This window comes from Bombus pascuorum, chromosome 1 (assembly GCF_905332965.1).
Source record: "Bombus pascuorum chromosome 1, iyBomPasc1.1, whole genome shotgun sequence".
NCBI classification, from domain to species: Eukaryota; Metazoa; Arthropoda; class Insecta; order Hymenoptera; family Apidae; genus Bombus; species Bombus pascuorum.
In genome coordinates, this window is record NC_083488.1 from 15,032,910 (window position 1) to 15,056,310 (window position 23,401).

Here is a 23,401-nt window from a genome sequence, read left to right on the forward strand (position 1 = left end):
GAAATTTCAAAAATTGTAGATATTGTATACTTAACAGGATGTAATAATTTACAGTATAACATTAAGATGCAATAATTATAATCATACTGTAATGTATCACTTAAATACGCATTTTTAGAAAAATACTAAACGCGTAATATCCTATATTGTATATTTATTACAATGTAGTTATTTTATATGTATGTAATATAACTGAAATTATTTATAACAAAATAATAAGGCTTCTGATATACATCCATCAAAATATTAGTTATCTTTCACGATATTTTCTTAAAACTATCTTTCATTTCCTTTAACGTAAGAATGCTAAAATAACGTATATAAATAATATATAATATCATCGAAGGTTTTCTATGTATGGAAAATATTTAGCAGAGGATAAACACATTTTTAATATAATGTATAGCATTTATATTATATATCAATGAATTTTTTACATCAAATACTTTACATTTTCAATTTATTTACGTTTTTATAACGTTACATCCAATAAAGTATTTCTTATCTATAATATTTTCTTTTATTTTTTTAATTTTACAATATAAAGTTTGATAAAAGAATTACTGCAAGTCGGAAGATCTTCTAAAATGCGCAGAGGTCGTAAACGGGCCTTCATCGGCAAATCCAGCAATCTCTTGTGGGATAATTGCATATTCTTCTACACTAGTGCATGGTCTACACATACATTCTAAAGGCGCCTTAGTAATTACCTATGAACGAATAATTAGCTGGTAAATTGAATTGAATTGAATTAAATTGGATATATATATATATTCAAATAATTTAATTCAATATGTGTATATATATATATAATTTTATATATAATTGTATATATATATACATAATTTTATTAAATAAAAATATTTTTATTTGATTTGTTATACATGTTAGTTATAAATTATACAAACAAACATGATTTTGTATTTATAAATAGTCCTTGTAGGATAATCCAATTCAAATGACGCGCGATATTCATTTTCAGATGCGCTTCCCACTGATCAGTTAGACAAAAACAATATGGCTGTGAGGAACTCATGGTATCAAAAGATTTGCTCCTGATTTTATAGTGCGAGTGACTAATCGGCCAACACTTCATTAATTTATCACATTTATCCAAAATGTTAAAAAATCTATGATTAAGTCAAAGCATTAACCTAACCTTTCGGAATTTCTTTTCGCCTGGTTTGGCTCTCGGACAAAATAAGGATACACTGGCCTCTCGTTCACCGCTTTCTTGACAACACATGCAACTTCTCTCCATTTGCCAAATTTTTGATCCAGATACCTGTAGAAACAGGTACGAATGAATAGATGTTTATATATATTAATTTGTCAATTTTCTATGAAATATATGGTTGAGATAACATTGTGCAGGATACTATGATATTCAGTAAATATGAATATAAAGCTGATGCCTAATTGTATGTTTATAGGAATTATAAATAATATAAGTAACAGAAAATACTTAGACTTTTTTATACATATATTATAATCATGAATGAAAAACAGTGATACCTACATCTTATTATGCACGCTTATACAAATCAGAATATTATAAATGTTTAAAAGAATATTTTTAAGTTTAAATGTTTACATAAACTTCGATTATTTTAATGTTAATATTAATATAAAATAATATTATATAATATATAATAAAATTTGAAAGATTTTTAAAACTGATTAATATAAGTAATATGTTTTTATTTATTTTTAATCAATAATTAATGAAAAGTATAAAACTAAACAAATATTTCTTAAAGAATTGTCTATTGTTTTTATTCTTAATGTAGATAAGATTTATAAATTTTTTGTATAAAAATAAAATACAATGTATTTTTCTATATTGGAAATGTTTTTATTTGTTTATATTGATATATTTATAAGTGAAATTACTTGTTTGTTTATATATGTATATTACCTGTAGGTAACTGCTACAACGTCCTCTACAAGCATAACTAGGAATTGGTTTTGGGACACATCCTGGATATTGCAAAAAGTGGATAACTGGAGTTGCTTGACATTCATCAACGCCTATAAGAGCTTCTGCAGTTTCACTTAGCAGGGATATTAAAACACTGGCACCTACTACACAGTAAGTAATAGAATAATATAAATATTATATCGATATACATTATACTTTTATGTTTCTTATTTTGCTTATAATTTCAATTATAAAATTTCATTTATTTTATTTGCTTATATTAATTTTAATGTTAATGTATAACACAAGTATTATATAATTCTTTATTTACCAATATGATATAGTAACATAGTGTTAGCACGATACTTTTCCTCTTAGATCTACCACTTTACTGTGCTTAGAGATTGTACGTTCTATCCTTTTATACCCTGTAGGTGATCATGTTTTCTCCCTTCCCTTTTCATGCGTATGTTAATAGCATTAAGAAAGGGATTAAATATATGATATAGAACTATTATTAGGGAATAAAAATGTTTTTGAAAATATTGTTTCATATATATAGCAAACATTTTCATCAAATATTCTTTCATACTTTAGATTTATAAATAATATCTTTTATAATATTCAATGATAATATTCTATGAAAGCAATTTATTATAAGTAAAGACAAAGTTTAATTTCTTATAATTTTTTATACATTACAACTTTTTTTATATTGTTATGCTTTTATTATAAGTTATCACTATATATTTACAAATATAATGACATTTGTTTTGGTAATAATTATATGCATGATATATTAACTACATATATATGTATATAAAAATTATATTCTATAATACTATAATCTTGCTAACAATTAAAACATCTAAATCATAAATAATTTTTAGTATATTATAATCAATGCAAATCCTAGTTACATGTTAAATTTTATTTATATTTATATATTTATAATTTTATCTACATACAAAATTAACAATTCCTTTTTAAATTAATTGTTTATACAAGTAATATTACATAATATTATTTTCCATTGCAGTATAATAGACTTTGACAATAATTTGTTGTACATTACCACAGTGAAAATTATAATCAAACAATAAACTGTATATAAACTATGGTGCTTTATTGATTTAGATGGCAAAGAATTATTTTGTATATTTTACAGCATATATACATATTTCTAGCTGTTAAAAATTCTAAAATATAGTATTATTAGTATTTTTTATAATGTTATCATTTGGCTTTAGCTTTTAACTATTTTATTCATGATAAAATTGGGAAATTAATTATTTGTTATATGTTAGTTATACTAATAACTGGTACATTTTATCTATTATTTTAATGACGTTTTAATCTATTTGTTTTAATAATATGCATTAATATAATCTATGTGAAATTTAATTGATAATTATCTTAAATTCCATTCACGATTATATTAAATATCTTATATCAATTTTTGTTTTTATAAATAAAATTCTATTTTTGTTAAAATTTTTAGTCATAAATAAATTAAATTTTATTACTCGCTAGTTATGGAAACAAAATTATGTATAATATAAAAACCAACAACCTTATATTGAGCATAATATCTATTATTGTTTTTTAGTATCTAATTTATAACATTTCAAAATACACATTTAATTAATCTAGCATTGTAGTATTTAATTTGTATTTTTTAATACAGTTTACAAATATAAGAGGAAAGGGAAAGTAAATTGTCTTAAATATGTTCTATATTTTTATTTTAAATCACATTATTTGTATTACATATAATTTCTATTTTATATTTTATTAATGCTTTTATAAAATATTTTCATATTTATCGGGATATATCACCGCATTTAATACATTTACATTCTGCTGGTTCTCTTATCTTGATTTCCATTACCCCATCTTCTTCATTCATTAATTTTATTCCATCTGCATCATAACAATGGTGTAGTGTGATGTGCCTTTCTTTTAAATAACTCTCACGACAGCAATAACATTCCTATTGGAGAAATAAAAATTAATTTCGAAAATGTATATTTCATTACTTTTATATGAATTTTGTTCTTCTTTAAAACAATATCCTCACCTTTGAGAATCCTGTTGTACTTGCAACACTTGGTTGTACCTGTGAACTGCAAAACCCTTCACATTTTGTAACTGTTATATCTCCACTACATGTTCTTTTTAATCGACCTATTTCATCATATTGATCTAAAATAATAAAAAAATATCTTTGTTTTACACATACTTGCTTGTATATGAAGCTAATTAATTCAAAATAAAAATAGTACCTTTTGTAATATGTACTTCTGACTGTAGTGTTTCACAATTTTCATCATCTGTTACTTGAGCAACTGTATCATTCATATATATAAATGCTGTTAATACAAAGAAAAGTGCAAATATAAACATTGTGATAGGGATTCCTTTAAGTGATATTTGTTTTACTTAATCTATTTTGAATATAGTAAAGGTATGGTCAAAGATTCTGACTGAAATGAAAGAACAGAAAATAAAACAGATGCTTTTATAGGTAACTTTCCCTCCAACATGTTGTTACTTAGGGGTGCTGAACTCCTGCTAGGAAATAATAGCATAGCTGAATCAGGCTAAGTTTCCCTTGCTTTTACATTGTACACTGCTAGATTTTTTTCTGCTGTACTTTTTCAGTATTTTGCATTATGACTCTAATGGATCTTTTATGTCTTCATACACTGTGGGTGACCACACTAATGAAGCATTACTGATGTTATTTAGATGCTGAATCTTGTATGCTTTTTATAAGATTTCTTTACTATATGATTAAAACATAGGTATAAGTAAAAACATAGTAAATTTCGATTTTGTTTTTTTTTATTTATATGCACTTTTCATTGAAGTAATACAAATTAATAGCATTAGTGATCATTTCTTGTATCTCCTGGACAATTATCTCTTAAATCATCTTCATCTAGATGTGCTACTCCACACCAAATACAATAAAAATATTTTTCTCTTAAATATTTAGTTAAAATTTCAAGTTTTCCACTAACAGGCAAAATATCATCATCTTCCTCTGCATCACTATTATCATCATCTTCATTATCTTGAGGTAACCAAAACCACATTTCTCTAGGCTTTTTTATCTCTTGTCGCATATCTAATTTCTGACAAACTTTTTGACTTTTATACAAGTCTGTCTTTAACAATTGTTCTGTTCTTTTTTGTGCGATTCTATCTCGAAAATCCTTCATACTCTTATTATCTAATTTATCCTGATGCGAATTATCTTTCTTTTTCCTTTCTTTTTTTGCAATTCCTTCTCCTAAACCTTGCCTGTCTAATTTTACTTCAAGGCTAATTGGTTCAATCCTTCCTGATCCTGTTTTACCTATGCCTTGACCAGGTTTATATCCCATTTTCATAATCATTTCATAACCTAAGAATAAATTCATAAATTTGTATAATCATAATATAAGCATTACAATAATATAATATGCCATTAAACCAGAAATTTTAGTAGAAATAAAAAGAAAACAAACCTTTATTAGAACTTGTAATTGCAGAGGATAAACCTGCTTCTCTTTTTTCTTCCTCAATATGTTTTATGCTATTTTTTTCATTCAATTTTGTTTCAATTTGAGTTTTCTTCTTCATAAGTTCAAATTTTCTTTTATCTGCATGTCGATATATGAGACTCGATGAAGTAGATTTTTCAATTCCATGTAAAAATTTATCTGACATATAATCTTCTGTATCTGACATGTTTATTTATTCGCTTATTTTTTTATGACGTTTTATTGTTATAAATATAAATTATGTTATTGTATCTTGGTTATTTATACATGAAACACAAAGTCTTATAAAATTACAAAATACTTATTAATCACTGAAAAAAAGATATACATAGCTACTTGACATATATGTGTATGGTATATACATACATGTAAGATATTTATATGTATTAAATTACTTAATTCTTTTATTTCACATCTCAGTTATAAGAAGTAAATATAAAATTATATATAATCAAAAAATGAATTGATATTGAATATTAGAATATTTATACATGATTTGTACGTTAAAAATTCCATGAACTTTGTTTAAAACCGTGAAAATTTACTACGTAATCTTATTTAGGTTATATTCACAGTGTTTCCGGATACATTAAGCTATTCCGCAAACATCGATCTTCGTATGTTTTCATGTAAGAATATTCAAATCGAATACTTTTAAAGGTATTCATTAACTATAATAGTTTTATTTATCTTGTTCAGTTATTTATAATGTTTTATGAACAACAATTCTATATTTGCATGATTTTTATGAACCGTACATAAATTGATATCTAGTATTCAATCATAAAAATTCGTATTAATTATAATTTCATAAATAGAAATAAATGTTTTATAAGAAAGAATTCCAATAACTCATTGTGAATTAATTATTCTAGTTTTGAAAGTACAACATTTAATAAGCTATTACTTTGAAATTATAAAACTTTATATATGTACATTATAAAATTTGCGTTATAAAAATAAGCTACCAATACTTTTAAATATAAATTATCCTTTTTATTGATCACATTAGTATTTTATCAAGTACTAGCAGTATTAGAAACACCGTGAATACGTATATTCATTTTGTACTCTTAATTAATTTTTAAAAGATTTTTTTATAACGATATTATTATCCTATTCTTTTGTGCAAATCTATCTGAGTTCACTGATGCATGCGATGTCCATTGATATTTATATGGAAATATTTCCTTTATACTACACATTTTGTATTTTGCAAACAAAAATATAAATATATTTTATTCTTCTATTTTATGTTGTGACAGTAATTAATACTTCTATATTATAAAGTATTAACCTTTTATAACAAACTTAATAAATTTGTTTTGCTAAATATAAATAACATAGAATAAATAGCATAAAATAGGCATTTTTAAAAAATTAGCATAATTATTTGAAAGAATATTTAATGATTTTAGTTATCTATGAATAGTGCTTTACGTCACTGATTCGAAATATATACACCAATTTTATGGTTTTTAGTTCTGCCATTGGTTCTTTGGTTATAAATGCTTTTTTAAATGTCTCTATTTAAATACGTTTCTTTCTCTCGTGAATGACTGTCACGATGTAGCACGCCCAAGTGTCTACTTTGAATTTGCTACACCGTTGTAGTCGTATAGATGACTATACTGCCGTCGGTCGATAAACAGCGAAACGCGGAACTGAAAAGTACTGAGTTAAAGGAATGTGGACCGCTTGTATCTTAATACAGTAATGCAGTAGTTCGAGAATAATATATTTAGTCTTAATCTAGTTGATCACAACATCACTCGGTTTATCATGTTCGAGTATTGTTGAATACGCATTGTGTATTTCACACTTTTCTAATGAACTTCCTTGAATGTATCGTCGAAGACATCAAAGTGCTAGGGAACTGGTACGAAGGACGAAAGTGTGAAAGCGTACGCTCACTGCTACTTACTCGAAGAAACATATCTTTTGGCTATTCTTAATGCGTTCGGAATATTCGATTTGATTATATTGTTGATGAAACGTTCGTTTGTTTGATTAACCAACCAAGGAATATTCTGGACTCGAGTAATTGACGAATACAGTGTAACTGTAACGTTTGTACGAGGAATTTTACGATAAATAGAAAAAGAAACACCACAAGACTGTTGAGATAGTAACGGAAGTTTTTTTACTGCAAAAACATGTGAATTCGTATGTCACTTATTATTATGACAAATTTTAAGTTTTGGAAAGTCGATGTATGATCCTCATGTCCAAATTATAGGATCGAGTGTGAGTAGTAACTTCCGTGATAAACCAACACGATAGTAAAAATATTCGATGATATTAAAACGCGTGACTTTGAAAATTCTCAAATTCCCCCTTCTTCATTATGTATCAATAATTCCTTTTTCATACGAGTTTTAAACTTTTCTTGAAAAACTTGCCATTTGGATTTTACATCGGCTATGGTTGTAGCCAGTGGTGAGTGGGTACAAAATGCCAGTTTTCCTGCCAGTCAGAATTCCAACTTGAAAATAAACTCTATGCAAAACAACAAAATGACAGCCAAAGGAATTTTAATTTGCCGTGATAATTCTCATCCTTTTGAAGAACGTACATTGACATTGGAGCAACCTGTTAAAATTGGTCGCTCTGTGGCAAGAGCCAGAGCTACACCAAACAATGCCATTTTTGATTGTAAAGTATTATCCAGAAACCATGCATTGCTATGGTATTCAGGTGGAAAGTTTTTTTTACAAGACACACGTAGCAGTAATGGTACATTTGTTAATAATCAAAGACTCAGTGCAGCTAGTTTAGAATCAGCACCTAAAGAAGTATGTTCTGGTGACATAGTGCAATTTGGAGTAGATGTGATAGAAAGTACAAAAAAAGTTAGACATGGATGTATAGTTGCAACATTAAAGTTATATTTGCCAGATGGAAAAGAAGCTAAAGCTAGTCTTAGTACATCGGTTGCATCTCCACTCAATAATGTTTCATTGGAAGATGTGTACAAGCTGAATCAAGTCATGCAAGAAGCCTCAAGACGCGAGAAAGCACTTTATTCTAAGTTAGTACATCTTCAACAACTTGTAGCAAATACTCGAAAGGCTGCTAATCAATCTTGGAAAGCATTGATAACAGAGGATCGGTTATTATCTTGGGTGGAGAGTATGGAAAATCAACTGGCTGTTTATTCTAAAAATTATACGGAAGATAAAATTAGAAACGAATTGGTATTGCTTCAGGAAGAAAAAGTACATTACCAAAATGCAGCAAAAGAGGCATTACAGAAAGTATTACAAGAAAAATTAGAGGTAACTCAAAGATTAGTCCAATTAGAAGCACGTTTAAATGAAACAGAAGAAGAATGTCAAAGCCTTCATAATGTAGCAAAATATACTCAAACAGAGTTTCAGGAGTTATGTAGCAAATATACAGAAACACAAAAAAAATTACAAGAAACTACAAATAAACTAAAAGAAAGTGAAGAAAAAATACAGGATATAGTACAAAGCACAGAACAAGAAAAGCAAGAATTTTTAAAGAGACTTGAAGATCAATCTAGAATTGAGAAAAATTTGCAGGCAAGATTACGTGATTCTCGATTAGATTCTGTGAATATCTATAAGCAGATCACTGCCCTCAGAAATTACATGCAAATTTTGCAGGACATGAATTCAAAATTAGTAACAACTGGCATGGTAGATGCAAAGGATGAAGAAAATCCTATAGAAGCTATCAATATTATTCTTAATAAGTTAAATTCCATTCATGTTGACAATGTAGACATTGATTTAGAGACAAAAATGGACTTTTATTCTGTGAAAGATGAACAAGATAATCAAATTAATTCACAAGATATTGATTCAAATCAGCTGAAAAATTCTGATGATTCTTTTTCAAAAGAACAATTAGATGATTCATTGGTTAATAATGATAATTCAACGGAATATATTTTACCACCTCCATCTCGAAAAACTTTAGTTAATGGAAATGTAAATATAAATAATACAGATATGAATTCAGAATCTGATGCTAATTCAGATGCAACAGATGATACGTGCAGTATTACCAGTGATGATACAAGTGAGAAATCTGTTATAGAAGTTAAAAAAGAAGAACCTGTGTATAAAGTAGCAGAAGAAATTTTTGTACCTTATAAAATGGAAGTTAGATTTATGTGCGAAGAAAATGTTAAACAGCTGGAAATTTCTCATTTACCTCAAACTGTACAAAAATTAAAGGGAAACGAAGAAACAGAAATGAATGTTGACAGCGTGAGCAATATTAACATCATTTCAAATGAGCCTGTCCCTATGGAAATTGATCAGCTTGAAAAGAAAGATGAAACAGATAAAGATAGCAATGAATTAGATGAAGAATACGAAGAAGAACATTTAGAAGGAGATTATGTCAAAACTCTAAAACCATTATCTAAGAATGATACCACACAGCAAGGTGTACATACCAGAGAATATTTGCTGCAAACTTTGATAGGATCTCTGGATTCGCTAAAAGTTGAAGACAATTTAGAATCACAGCAAACCATCAAGAAAGAGCTAGAAAGCCTAAAGGACTGGTTAATTTGTGAATCTCATGAAGAAATTGTTGAGAAGCTAAAACAACTGTATTATCGTGCCAAGAACGAAGCTCAAAGAATTCAAGAGCTCCATGAAGAATTGGTTATTTTAAAAGAAAAGTACAATGCATTTGTTGAAGAAAAAGCAGAGCTCTTGAAAAAATATACATCTGTTAAAGCACAATGCGGTGATTTATTAAATACAACTTACACTATACCAATACATTATGTGGCACCTATTGCAATTATATTAATATGGATGTTGCTTGAAAAAATATTTTAATGTCTTTCTTTTTGTTTTTTGTATATAACTTTAACATTGATTAATCTTAAAGTTTCCTTTCTTTTTCCTTTTATTTTCGTAATTTTTTTGTATCGTTTGCTAAATACTTCGAGAATACAGAATATAACAAATTGGGTAGCGTGTAGGTTCAACAAAAAAGTCTTGAACATTTTTATACCAACAAAAATATTAAGAATTGTATATATTTTTCCGATATTGTTGTTGAAGCACCAATCTCAAAAACCTGCTCTGATAAATGACAAGAATAATGCAAACGTATACCATGTTACCGTTTAAAAACAAGGAACCAAAATCAAATTAAGCAGAGAATTGTAGCAATAAATATGTACATAGAACAAAATTCTAGGCTAGGAGAAAATGTATTAGAAAAAATATAGACAATACCATGTAAAATGTTCAACATGCTGCCAATCTCGATATCATATCTTCTTGAATAAAATGGTATTAATCTCTATTTACAGATATTACACACGTTTACGTCATTATTTTTTGCGATCAATTCAAGCACTGCACCCTACGACTCAAATGTATCATTACATAAATTATAAATAACGTTTATATGCAAAGAACGATTTTTATAAATGCCTGTGTCGATATCCTACGTCTTGATAAACTTTCCTTAATATATTTCTTGTAGAATTAGTGGTTTGAAATCCGTTCTAATTAAAAATACTCGGTATTTATTTAAACGATTTCGGGATTATTTGTGTTCAAAGTGTAAACCATTAATTAATTCGGTTCTTTTGACATTTTTTAATGTTAAGAATTTTAATGAGAAATGTAGTAATTATAATAATGATAAGCTGAAATAAGTCGAATTATCATGCTCTTTGATCAATAATCACATTATTATATAATCTTTTAATTGTAAATTCGTTGATTTAAAGAAATTATTTAATGTTAAGTCTTAGTCGATTTTAAATTGCAGCTGTTTTTTCCTTTGTTCAATATGTAATTATTTTCTGTACATACATAAAAAATAATTTGTTGATATAATGTTTAACACTCTTCAGTAGCTTGAAGAATTGACCAATAATTTTTTTCGTTTCCCATTTCGTTATACATATTATGTGCTTTTCTTTTTTTGTTTCCTGTTTTCCCCTTTCTTTTTTATTTTTTACTAGTAGAATGACAATAGAAGCATATCGATTCGAACGACCTAATAAATTTTAAGACGAAAATGATTCTTCAGTGCGAAATTTTTACTGTGGTTCTTATTATTAAATCGATGTATTTAGCGGTTTTCCAAATATGATGGCCTAGATGTCTGTTTCTAACAAAGAAGAACAAAAAAAAAAAAAAAAAAGATGGACAATGTTGTAGTTATACTTTTCTATTTATTCTTTTTATACGAACGCGACTAAAATTAATCGTATTTTTTTAATTCATTAATAGTTTAGTTACAGTGCCATTGCCCGATCTATTTCTGCCCTATTAAACGCTAGATACCGATCGATTGTAAAAGTGAATGATATAAAGTGTGTTCAGTTTCCCAAAAAAGAACATTGGCCTGACCGCTTTATAGGGACGTTACTTTCTTGGTAGATTGAAATTATATTTACGATCGTGAAGGTTTATATAAATAATAAGGTAATATTGTATATAACATTGTTGACCTCTTACCACTCATGTAATAATCATTATATAAAAAAAATAAAAATTAATTTAACTGAAGTCTTTTACTCTTCTTCACCAACAACCTATGTTAATCATCGATCAATTTATATAATGAATATGGAAATTTATTAAATAATTACGCGATTTTTGCAAAAATCAGATATTAAAAAATTAACAAGGAAGTTTTAAACACATATTATACATGTTTTACTGTATATTCTATCCATTATACTAATACCTGTTCACAGTAATTAACATTATGGCTTAATATTATGGTGCATAATTATAACTCGTACGAGGTGTAATTATAGTTTGAACATGTGTTGGATTGTAGCGTCTTGAATTACCAAATTGTAGTAAAGTTCAGAAAATGCTTCTGTGATATAATATCGCTTTTTGGCATGACTACATATACGCGAACTAAAAATATCTCCACCGCGAGAGAGTTACGTAATCGTAATAAATATTTTAATCATTTAATCTTTCAGCAATATATAATTAAACAATTGGGCAAGGTAGTTCTTCTTTTTTACAACATTATATACGTATATGCCAAATTATTTTCAAAGTATAAAAATGGTATTATTTATATGCGTGTATGTACGTAAGTTGATTAAGTTAAGCATTAAATGTTACAGGGTTTTACGCGACAAGAGAAATATTATCTTCTCTATTTGTTATATCCAGAGATTTTTCTTTACGATACAACTTTGCCGACTATGTTACGTAAGTGCAAAAGGATGCAAGTCAAGCACGTTTTAGAATGAAGTAACAAATTAACGGCATCATAGAAAATATTTAAAATGATTCAAATCATATATTTGTTAATTGCTAAAATAAATCTTGCGTTCCTAAATGTTTTTCTGATAAATAATTCTAAAAATAATTCGATGTTGCAAGAATCATTTTATTTTGACTGGTCTTGTCGACTTGTTTTATGATTCTATACTGATATATTCGATATCGATATTGTTCTAACGTTCCAGTTTTTCACAATAGGAAAATCGATGACAATGTATTTTATTTCCTATGTTCAATTTTACAATTTCTATCTTTGTATAAAATAAATTGATTTACCTATTACCAATTGTATTATAATAAACTGTTTTGTAATTACAGCACATACGTATAACGTGTGAGTAATAACGATTGATTAAGAATTCGTTACGAGGTATGATCGCAATGTATCATCGATGAAGAAGCTGAAAAAAAAGTCGGATAGCACGAGAGGCGGGCAAGCGAGCAAGACAGTAGGCGCGACGAATGTAAGCGGAGATGCATCACCTACCCGCGTATGCAGAGATTTTCTGCGAAACGTGTGTCATAGGGGTAAACGTTGCAAGTATTTGCACGAACGTTCCGAGGACGATCCTGTAGAAGAATATACGTTCTGCCATGACTTTCAAAATGGGATGTGCAATTGGCCTGGCTGCAAATTCCTTCACTGCACAGAAAGTGAGGAGAAGAGATTTCGAGCAACAGGAGAATTACCTGCTCATATCTTGAGTAGGCTTAAAAATAACAATGAAAAGTCCGAATATCCAATGTGTAAGGATTTTATCAAGGGTAGCTGCCAAAGGACAAATTGTAAATTTAGACATTGGAAAAATGAGGAACCACAACATAATTTGATCACAACATCCCATCATAATGTGTCCAGGCCGCAGCACAATTTCAATGGTACGAGTAATGGTGAGAATCGCAGATACGAGGAGGATAGAAAGTGAGTCTCTTAAAAATTTTACTGTTTATCTTCTTCCTATCTAAATTATTTGATGTGTATCTTAAAAAAGACAAAACTTTCGTCAAATGTTTAATATATTTTGAAATACCCCCAAATATCTTTGAAATATATTTGTTTAATGACATATTTATATATTTTTATAGCTTTCACTGGCAAATGGAAGATCAACATAATTTAGTCACAAATAATAGTTACAATGCATCTTCACATCCACCTGATTATATAGGACCTCCTGAACCAAAGAGACGAATAGTTTCTGGTGAAACTGTTGTTCATTTTGAAACTTCACCGCTCGTAGGCCAACATACTGCGCAACCGGTTACTCCAGGATATTATTATCCAGTGATACCGCGTAATGAAGCTAGAGCAATTGTTTTGGAAGATGAAAATGCGTTACTAAGAAAGAAAATAGAGGAATTAAAAAAGCAAGTCAGTTTGATTTAATTTTATTACTATAATTATTTTCAATTCGATTTAATTCCATTGTTATAATTATTTTCTTTATGTTGTATACATATAATTGATGTATTTATACGTTTTATTTCTTTAGGTTAGCGATCTAACAGCAACTAATGAATTTCTTTTGGATCAAAATGCTCAGTTAAGAATGTCAGGGAAACGAACTGCAAATGTAACAGCTGTTACAGTTCCAGCAGTTACTATCACAAACACTGTTCCACCATCGCAAGCTCCAACACCTCAACAAATGGTTAACGCAGCGGTAGCTGCTGGAACTTTACGTACAGTTACAGCAAGCGTTGCGACAGTTCCTGTAAGTATAGCCACAGTTGCGCCTGTTTCTATTGCAGCAGTTTCAATGGCACCAGTATCAATCCCGCCGCCTATCGTTACGATGGCTCAACAAACGATTACGATGAGCGGTTCAGGTCCTCAGGCAACTAATCAACAGCCACCTAATACACAGCAACCTGCTAGTTTACCTCTTTCGATATCCGGTGCTACTGCACCGTTGGTTTCGTATCCCATTATGACTCAAGAACTTAGGCCTGTGTTGCAGTAAATAAATTATAAGCACGAAGGGAACGTCAAATAGTACCTCAAGCACATAGACAAGTCAAGAGTGCTGTCTCCTGCATTCAGTCTTTCAAAATAATACTGTATTTCTTCGACTACAAGTAATGAATGCGAATGAAAAAAAAAAAAAAAAAAAAAATGGAGAAAATGTCTGCAGACTATAAAAAAAGATGAAAATGTCATATTAATTAAAGAATGCGACATCTTAAATATTTATATAGGAATTCATAGAAATTATCATACAGAGCAAATATAACGATCATAATTGTTTTGTACTACTATGTCTTACAGCTGCTTAAGTTGAATATTTTCGTTCCTTTCAGTAATTTATCCTGCAGAACGTGAATGCCGACTACATTAATATGTTAATATGTGCAACATAATAAATGTCCAAAGTGTGTATAGATTTAGATTAATAAGAATACTGATCTAGAACCATGTCAGATGGTCAAAAATGATATTCTCTTATTCTTCTTTTAATAATGTAATATCATGAAGATACAAATAATTTTGTAGGTAATTTTTTGTATCATTAAAAAAATAATCTCACACAAGTAAACAAATTTGTAAATTAAAAAAGATATAGGTAAGAAATGACTCGTTTAGACTAATATGTTAAGATAAGTACAAAACTAGAATGAAGTATGTAAATGAATTATATTGAAAGTTCAAAGTTAAGGTTTATCACTGCGACAAAAATGGTGGTGAACCTTATGATTGTTCTCTATGCACTGCTGTAAATAGTATTCTGTTGCTTCCTCATTTTCTCAGAAAAAATTTTTATACTTCCATCTTTTTAGCAAATAAGTTAACGATTCTTATAAAATAGTGATATTTTAATTAAGTACTTATTGTGAACTTTTGTGTTTTTACAATTTTACTTAAGTAAATGGCTTTGGGTTTAGGTGATGGAAAGTAAAGACTATGGATTTAAACCTGACCCATAAATGTAAGAATCAGGTATACAGATAATGTAATATGCATCCCATAAACCAAATAAATATGTGTATGTTTTCAAGTCATATTATTAGTCATGGGTTGATATATGTGTATATATTTTGCGTAATTAGTATAAGAAATTGAGCAATAAGTACTCGTATATTTTATATATGCATACAAATGTATAATCTTTTATGTATAACTTTATGTTAATAAGCACTTCATTAAAAAGATAGATCTTCTTACTTTAAATTCTTCAGAAGTAGTACTCACACCACATTCTTTGTTCACATAATTGAAGTTTTTTAAGATTTTATTTTGTTACTTAATATTTTATTTTATTCTAAAAAATTATGAAAAAATGTATTTCATATAACTTTTGTTTAGTGTACCATTACATTCTAAACGTTATTCTTATTAATGAAAATCGAATATTCTGACATTTACAAAATATTACGAAATATTTTTGATTTCTGAAATTGTAAATATAGAAATTGTTCAAACAATTGTATTGCTTTGATGTTCAAAATGTTTATAACTGCACTGATTGATAAATTCATAAAATGAAATAAATGTGCTTACATATAGATCTGCAAATTATTTATTCTCATATTCCACTTTTTAATTATTTTTTATAGAGGTAAAATAATCTTGTGGAGAATAATCTTCTTAGAAATCTTGTGAATGAATAATAATGAATTATATATCTAAGAATAAATACATCTTGTTATAAATTATGTATTTATAATGTACAAAATTTGTATATTAACATTTTCTTCCATATTTCTTCCTATGAGTTTTAATAAGTGGGATTTGCAAAGCTCTTTGTCCAGATGGATAGTTTAGAGTACTTTTGCAAACACAGATTGGTTAGCCATGTCTCTACAGTAATATCCTCCATTGTAGGTATTTTATGAATGTAAAGATCGCCATCACATAAAGGAAAAAGGGTAATATAATAGGAATGTTAAAAAATACGTTTCATAATTTTGCGAATGTTTGCTAACTGTTTCAAAAACACAGTTGAAAATAAATTTTTGTATGTACATATAGAAACACATGGACAAATTTTTCTATAATAATCTTCTCTGATATAATTTCAATTATGTGCCATTTGGCTATTTATTTATACAAGATATACTAGGAGTAATAACCAGTGATACAAAAGATATTAAGAAATTCGCAAGTTACAACTGAACCCATGAGTTTGTATTTCCATCACTGTTACAACTTCTTATTCTGTCTTAATAATTATCAATGTTATTTATGCACTAAAAACAAGTTATGTAGATCAAAATAATTAACCAGGTAAATTTGTTTTTAAGATCTCAAAACTTTTTCTCACGTAATATGTCTTGACTCATGCTACTTTTTAAAATACATTATATATAAAATCACATATCATTTGAAGGATACATTTCGTGTTAATTATCTAAAAAGTGAATATAATTATATATATCAGATATAAAATCATTTTATGTAATACGTGCATTAAATTTATCATAATTACTGATATTATATGAATCACTAATAATAACTCATAATTCATTCACTAATTCAAATATATGTATAAAGCAGATAGTAATTGTAATCTTGTACCTTATACTAACATATATGTATATCTCAATTTCTACTACTGGAAGAACTGTAAAGCATAATGTACGAGGATCATGCAGAAAGTACTACCCGTTTATATATAGCAACTATGTAAAACGATGGAATGTATTTATGGAAGGTCACCTAGCTTCATTCATGTATTAACATACGTCATGAAAAATTTTGTGTTTAAATATTTAAATTGTCTTTGTATCCCACGTTTAAAATGACGATGCGAATTGAAAATCCCGTCGATGACACTTTCACGCTTCTCGAAAGCTGAAAAATTCTTCCAAAAATTATTCACTACCGAACTACGGCAAGTAACGATAATAGAGTTATGGATGAATTATTAGTAAGATCGTGGATGCGACAATTCAATAGGGACAGAGAAACTACGTGATCATAAGCATTCAGGTTGCCCGTTCCTCATTATAGAGGAACTTAAGATTGTGTCTGTGATTTCATAGCAAAATGATATTCATTGCAGTTTTTTTCGTAAAATTTCAAGAGTTGTTTGGTCGATAATGTTTCGCAAGAAACGATGATTTAAAGGATTGCGTAAGATGATGGTCATGTGAACTGACGGCGAAAGTATATGACGAAGATATACAAAAACTCGCATAACGTTACGATAAGTGTTAAAATGTAAAGCTGGTGGTTATATCGAAAATAACTTAGTATATATACTAAAATTACAAATAAAGAAAACTTTTTAAGATGTATTTGTATTGTTGTTATTTCAAAACGGGTATTACTTTCCAGACAATCCTCGTATATTTCACTTAGTTTACAAAAAAAATAATATAAGAAAATTTTAGTAAATAATATCATTACATCTTATATTTTCAAATGTGTGTAAAGTGTGTAATAGCTATATACTATATACTCTTAAACTATCTTATTTATTTATACAAACAGGTTAATTTCCAAATTTGACAAATGTAGTATTAAGATCTCACTATAATTTGGTATTTGTGTTTATAAGCATTTGTAAGTGAACGACTATTATACTATAGTTGGTAAAGACCATATTTTTCTACTTCGTAACCAATATACGCCTGCTAGTAAAACAGTACAACAAAGTCCAACCAAAAAACGTAACTTCCAGTGGTATTTGGAAGCCTTTAAAACATTAATAATTCTAATAGTTTGTTTTCTGGTATCATGTACATTACCAGAATTTTCAATAACAAAATTTGCCATTTCTGCTTTCCTTTCCAATGACATTTGTGCAGCAATTCTTAGTTTTGCTTTAGCTTCTGAGAAACCTGATCTTTCTATAAGTCGTTGCAATTGCAAATCTTCTTCGCTAAAGTAAAATGTACATTTTGTTTCATATTTAATAACTTTAAACTATTGATTAGTTATGTATATGTATTCTTATAATTGTTAGTAAATGAAAATCCTTACCAAGTTACAACAATTATTTTATGTAAATAATTCAACATATGTCTTGTTTCAAAAAGTAATGGCAAATCCATAACTATAAACTGATGTCCTTGTAGAAAATATTTGAATGTTTGCCAATATATTTCTCTATATATTTCTGGATGTGTTATAGCATTTAATTTTTTTCTTTTTTCTACATCATTAAATATTATATCTCCAAGCTTTGTTCTATCAAGTTCATTTGTATCTAAGAACATTTCTGAACCAAATTCTTTTCGTATTTTATGCCAAGCTGGCTTTCCAGGTTCCACAACTACATAATATGAAACATATAAATTTTTAAACAAATGAATGAAATATACATCTTTTTTACATATACAAAGTAATAAAAATATAAACAGCATAAATATATATATATATATATATATATATATATATATATATTTATATATATATATATTGTTATATATAATACATATAATATATATATATATTTATTTATTTATATATATAAAGAAATATGAGAGCAAAAATATTAAAATCATGTTATAACAAATTACATCGTAATTATCACGGAGAAAAAGTTTTGTTTCGTTTCTAACCTTTTCGTGCAATTTGATCAGCATCAATGACAGGTATACCGAATTCATGAAAAATAGCAGCAACGCTACTTTTCCCAGTAGCTATTCCTCCTGTCAAACCTACTAAAAACATTTCTTATTAAATATGTATTTATTTCTATTCCCTGATCTCTTTGTTATCAGCTAAACGAACATTGTTACTGTTATTAGCATTACAAAATTTAATCCTATTTGACATTGGTCACGTTACGACGGTTTTCACTGAAGTCAAAACCTTTTCTTTTGTATAATTTCGATATAAAGTATTATTGAAATTAGATACATCATCTAATCAACGATGTATGAAATGAATCAAACATAATGAATAATAACCTAATTTGCTATAGATTAATGATTTAATGGGACTGATAAAAATGTCCAATTTGAATTTGAATTTTGATAAATTTGTGAAGATAATTTTTTGGATATTTCAGTAATTTCTTATTTTATATATTCCGCATTTACGTAAAATGTTTCACGATCTTTTAAGATAAATAATGATTTATTTAATAATAATCATCAAACTCATGAAACATGGACTAATATTGATATAGTTTAATTCCACAATTTCATTAATTTCTATTTTATTAATTATTATACTAGAGTATATAAATGTAATTTTAATATCTAAAATCACTACATATTTTATGCCCTAATATTTTACAATATATTATTCACAATTACATATAATTTATTTAAAATTGTATATTTTCTTTATTGAAATTCTTTGACATTTTTTTATTATTTCAAATTATAACTACAAATGCGTGTATATTATGACTTATTACAATATGATATTTTTTAAATAAGAAACACAGTTGGGGTGATAATCATAGTATAATCAGGCGAGAGGTAATTCTACGTGAAAAAACAAATCGAAAATATAGAATAAAACTTTTTCATATGATGCTTTCTTTCTGAGAAAATTGATTTTGAATATTTGTGAAATATAGTTTAACTTGGTTAAGTACCGATCACGATCATATAAACAGATCTCGACATTCATATACTGTAACTAGAGAGGAAATTTCCCTCCATCGTTAGCTACCGTAGTCTAGGGAAAACCGTTCAAAAATTGAGTCGTGACTAGTTGTGAAAAATCTATATGGTAGATAAGTTCTTGTTCTACGCATGCGTGACATACTATAAATGTTTCAAGCAGATACAGTAACACTCTATTCATTTCTGTTTGTCTCGCAAGAACACGGACTTTGTCAATCTTCAACGTTGATTTTTCATGACTAAGTACGACTTAATTTTCGGACGGTTTCCCCTAGCGAGTGTCGAGATCTATATTATCGTGGTACCAATAAGATATGAACGAAGAGGAAATGACAGTGCTCACGCCCATTGTTTTAGTTGTTCCATAGTGCAGATGCTGCACCAATACGGCCAAGTGCTGAAGGTTCCATTTGCAAGAACCTATAAAGTTAAGAATCTGCCCTGTTTGATTCCACGCTAGCAGATACAAGAATTTATTTAATTAAATCAGAAAAGGAGTTATACTCGCTATGGTTCCACGCTACAAGAATCGTTTCGTTGTTCTATGGAAATGTTTATTGTTTTCTATACAATATAGACAAGTATGAGAATAATACAATCGTACAATAATGTACGATTCTACGAAAAAGCTCATGTCTACTTTTCTATCCGAAATAGACAAGTATGAAAATGACGAAATCGTGCAATAGTGAAACTAATTGTATGTTGCCTAAAAAAGAGAAATTAATTGTTTATTATATCTCCTTTAGAGAAACGACAATGAATCAGTGGAATGATGAAAGTAATAGCATCAGACGCAAATAATTTTAATATTTTTCCGTACACCATTTAGATTTAACATTAATCCTCAATACTTGGCATGTCAATTGTACTAGCGTGAATATTTTTTCATCGTCGCATGGAATCACATATTCTTTTTCCTTAATACATACGATGGTGTTTGTTGAGACGGCCTTGCATATGAGGTCATATATTTTTATTGATGAAAAATCAAACATAAGAAAATTTGAGTTTTGAGGTAAAGATCTCAATTTATCGCGGGTCTTTAAATATTTGTCGACCGCTTCAATTCTCAGTCCCTCGTTCTCTTTCACTTGCATTGCCCTTTTCTACGATAGGTACAATTTAAGATCTCCAGTTTCAAGAAATAAAATTGTTTCTATATCTCCATTATTGCAACACTTGGGCTCCGATTCTTATGCAATTATCGATTTGTAAAAACAAATAAGAACGTTTAATAAAGAAAAATTAAAGAAAAAATAGCACAGAGTAGGTGTTGAACTCGTTGACAATGTCCAACGAGACCGCCAACGCCACCTCGCCACGAGAGACCATAACCCCCGACACGGCTCGCACACGATTTACCGCATCCACCGTTGAGCGGCCGCGCCGAAAGCCGTACTAACTTTTGTGCCAACCGGGCACCCGCTCTGACATGTGGACCCCCAGACAGGCAGTAAATACTCTTTCAAAGAGTTCGCCCACCTCGTCTAATAGGCACACCGGCCGATCGTATTATAGTGCCTGGGTTCGTTTGAACTAGACGGCAAACGATGAAAGTTGTTTATGTTGAGGTGATGAGGAATTTGAATGGACGCGCGTCGAGGGACGAAGGAAAGTCCGAAGCCGAATAGAAAGCTCGACGAGCAACGAATCCGCGTTCTTAGTTCAAAAAGGGTACACCCACACCGAGCTTTCCTCCTAAATAGTACGAGACGGATCTGTTACTGCTCTTACACTCCTTGGACAGTCAAGTCTACTGCTCTTACACTCCTCGGACAGTCAAGTCTACTCTTCTTACACTCCTCGGACAGTCAAGTCTAGTGCTCTTTCACTCATCGGGCAGTCAAGTCTATTGTTCTAACATTTCTCGGGCAGTCAAATCTATTGTTCTATCATCCCTCGGGTCCATCATTGTACTTTCCGACACGACGAAGTCAAATAATTTCTGTCTACGCTATAAGTGTTGTAATTTGGTGGAAATATATATATTATATAACTGTAGACTACAGTCGTATTCAACAACAAACACCCCTATTATCCCAAAAGAAATAAGGGGATCGCCCTGCTCGTGGTGTCGATTCGTATAATCGTAACGGGAATTTACGACTCCCGTTGACGCGCTTCAACGCGATCGCGTCTCCCTGCGACTGGACGAAAATACAAATACGATCCATTCCTACTAATTTTTTGCTAAAGTTTTGCTAATAAACATATTTATGTTTATTATACCCCCATTACTTAATAAAAAAAATCGTAGAATAACGCTGACTTAGAAGAGTATGGCAAAGTCATAGAACACCTGATGACAAGCGTAAGCTAAATAATGCAACAAGAAAACTAATTAAAACCCTTAAAAATTATAAAAATGACTGTTTTCAAAAATATCTTGCTAATCTGTCTCCCATAGCTGACTCCAACTACTCACTATGGAAGGCATCCAGGAAGCTCATTCGTCCTCCGCAAATAATCCCCCCCCCTCCAATTCGCTGTCCGCAAGGAGGATGGACGCGTAGCCCTATACAAAAAGCCAACTTGTTTGCAAGTCACTTAGCTGATGTTTTCAAACCGTATTTTTCCACTATTACAGCGGAAATAACTGAATATTTGCACTCACCCTTCCAGATCTCTCCTCCTATTGAGCCTTTCTCATCTTTGGAAGTTATAGAATTAATCCGTCGTCTAAATCCCAGAAAAGCATCAGGACATGATCTGATAAATAACAAAGTTGTTAAGGAACTTCCCATAAACGGGATTGCACTCATCACTTCTATTTTTAATGCAATTCTTCGCCTTGAATACTATCCTAAGTCTTGGAAAATATCATTGATTACTCTTATCCCTAAACCTGCAAACCAATACATGCAACTAACTCTTATCGCCCAATTAGTCTTCTACCCACTTTGTCCAAACTATTTGAGAAGATGCTAACGAAACGACTCCTTCCACTCTTAGAGGATTTGAAGACAATGCCAGATCATCAATTCGGTTTTCGGAAGCAACATTCTACGATAGAGCAAATTCATCGTCTAAAACATAAAATCACCCAAGATTTAGAAAAGAAAAAATATTGCTCTGCGGTATTCCTGGAGATTCAGCAGGCGTTCGACAAAGTATGGCATGAAGGACTTTTGTTC

General features: G+C 29.1%; 6 protein-coding genes across 6 annotated transcripts; 2 read left to right on the forward strand and 4 right to left on the reverse strand.

The window, feature by feature from the left end:
* Window positions 1–443: 443 nt before the first annotated feature.
* LOC132905909 (bursicon) lies at window positions 444–2,316 on the reverse strand. Its single transcript, XM_060957654.1, has 4 exons — window positions 2,253–2,316; window positions 1,919–2,085; window positions 1,160–1,285; window positions 444–710 (listed from the first exon to the last, which is right to left on the reverse strand). Exons 1-4 carry the CDS (start codon window positions 2,269–2,271, stop codon window positions 561–563), a joined length of 462 nt encoding a protein of 153 aa, XP_060813637.1. The 5' UTR covers window positions 2,272–2,316; the 3' UTR covers window positions 444–560.
* Window positions 1,950–16,241, forward strand: LOC132905848 (zinc finger CCCH domain-containing protein 10-like). The gene is made up of 4 exons (XM_060957551.1): window positions 1,950–2,092; window positions 13,056–13,659; window positions 13,824–14,109; window positions 14,231–16,241. Exons 2-4 carry the CDS (start codon window positions 13,130–13,132, stop codon window positions 14,699–14,701), a joined length of 1,287 nt encoding a protein of 428 aa, XP_060813534.1. The 5' UTR covers window positions 1,950–2,092; window positions 13,056–13,129; the 3' UTR covers window positions 14,702–16,241.
* On the reverse strand, window positions 3,650–4,615 carry LOC132905918 (partner of bursicon). Its single transcript, XM_060957664.1, has 3 exons — window positions 4,207–4,615; window positions 4,002–4,126; window positions 3,650–3,914 (listed from the first exon to the last, which is right to left on the reverse strand). The coding sequence occupies exons 1-3, from the start codon at window positions 4,325–4,327 to the stop codon at window positions 3,744–3,746; spliced, it is 417 nt and encodes a 138-aa protein (XP_060813647.1). The 5' UTR covers window positions 4,328–4,615; the 3' UTR covers window positions 3,650–3,743.
* LOC132905888 (G patch domain-containing protein 11) lies at window positions 4,751–6,290 on the reverse strand. The gene is made up of 2 exons (XM_060957617.1): window positions 5,437–6,290; window positions 4,751–5,333 (listed from the first exon to the last, which is right to left on the reverse strand). The coding sequence occupies exons 1-2, from the start codon at window positions 5,657–5,659 to the stop codon at window positions 4,813–4,815; spliced, it is 744 nt and encodes a 247-aa protein (XP_060813600.1). The 5' UTR covers window positions 5,660–6,290; the 3' UTR covers window positions 4,751–4,812.
* On the forward strand, window positions 6,740–11,993 carry LOC132905819 (sarcolemmal membrane-associated protein). The gene has a single exon (XM_060957479.1). It carries the CDS (start codon window positions 7,896–7,898, stop codon window positions 10,296–10,298), a length of 2,403 nt encoding a protein of 800 aa, XP_060813462.1. The 5' UTR covers window positions 6,740–7,895; the 3' UTR covers window positions 10,299–11,993.
* Window positions 16,242–18,139: 1,898 nt separating the features above from the next.
* LOC132905894 (dephospho-CoA kinase domain-containing protein) lies at window positions 18,140–19,610 on the reverse strand. The gene is made up of 3 exons (XM_060957630.1): window positions 19,245–19,610; window positions 18,664–18,955; window positions 18,140–18,562 (listed from the first exon to the last, which is right to left on the reverse strand). The coding sequence occupies exons 1-3, from the start codon at window positions 19,354–19,356 to the stop codon at window positions 18,259–18,261; spliced, it is 708 nt and encodes a 235-aa protein (XP_060813613.1). The 5' UTR covers window positions 19,357–19,610; the 3' UTR covers window positions 18,140–18,258.
* Window positions 19,611–23,401: the final 3,791 nt, after the last annotated feature.

What these genes read in the sequence shown, in the direction of transcription:
- LOC132905909 (XM_060957654.1), bottom strand. An exon ending in GTTGTAGCAGTTACCTACAG is followed by an intron (nt 1,286 to 1,918) that starts GTAATATACATA and finishes CTGTTTCTACAG; the next exon opens with GTATCTGGATCAAAAATTTG. An exon ending in GCGAAAAGAAATTCCGAAAG is followed by an intron (nt 711 to 1,159) that starts GTTAGGTTAATG and finishes ATTCGTTCATAG; the next exon opens with GTAATTACTAAGGCGCCTTT.
- LOC132905918 (XM_060957664.1), bottom strand. Translation starts at nt 4,327, where the DNA reads ATGTTTATATTTGCACTTTTCTTTGTATTAACAGCATTTATATATATG. An exon ending in AGAAGTACATATTACAAAAG is followed by an intron (nt 4,127 to 4,206) that starts GTACTATTTTTA and finishes TTATTATTTTAG; the next exon opens with ATCAATATGATGAAATAGGT. An exon ending in GTACAACAGGATTCTCAAAG is followed by an intron (nt 3,915 to 4,001) that starts GTGAGGATATTG and finishes TTTCTCCAATAG; the next exon opens with GAATGTTATTGCTGTCGTGA.
- LOC132905888 (XM_060957617.1), bottom strand. Translation starts at nt 5,659, where the DNA reads ATGTCAGATACAGAAGATTATATGTCAGATAAATTTTTACATGGAATT. An exon ending in AATTACAAGTTCTAATAAAG is followed by an intron (nt 5,334 to 5,436) that starts GTTTGTTTTCTT and finishes ATTTATTCTTAG; the next exon opens with GTTATGAAATGATTATGAAA.
- LOC132905819 (XM_060957479.1), top strand. Translation starts at nt 7,896, where the DNA reads ATGGTTGTAGCCAGTGGTGAGTGGGTACAAAATGCCAGTTTTCCTGCC.
- LOC132905848 (XM_060957551.1), top strand. Translation starts at nt 13,130, where the DNA reads ATGAAGAAGCTGAAAAAAAAGTCGGATAGCACGAGAGGCGGGCAAGCG. An exon ending in AGATACGAGGAGGATAGAAA is followed by an intron (nt 13,660 to 13,823) that starts GTGAGTCTCTTA and finishes ATATTTTTATAG; the next exon opens with CTTTCACTGGCAAATGGAAG. An exon ending in TAGAGGAATTAAAAAAGCAA is followed by an intron (nt 14,110 to 14,230) that starts GTCAGTTTGATT and finishes TTATTTCTTTAG; the next exon opens with GTTAGCGATCTAACAGCAAC.
- LOC132905894 (XM_060957630.1), bottom strand. Translation starts at nt 19,356, where the DNA reads ATGTTTTTAGTAGGTTTGACAGGAGGAATAGCTACTGGGAAAAGTAGC. An exon ending in TGATCAAATTGCACGAAAAG is followed by an intron (nt 18,956 to 19,244) that starts GTTAGAAACGAA and finishes CATATTATGTAG; the next exon opens with TTGTGGAACCTGGAAAGCCA. An exon ending in AAAATAATTGTTGTAACTTG is followed by an intron (nt 18,563 to 18,663) that starts GTAAGGATTTTC and finishes ATTTTACTTTAG; the next exon opens with CGAAGAAGATTTGCAATTGC.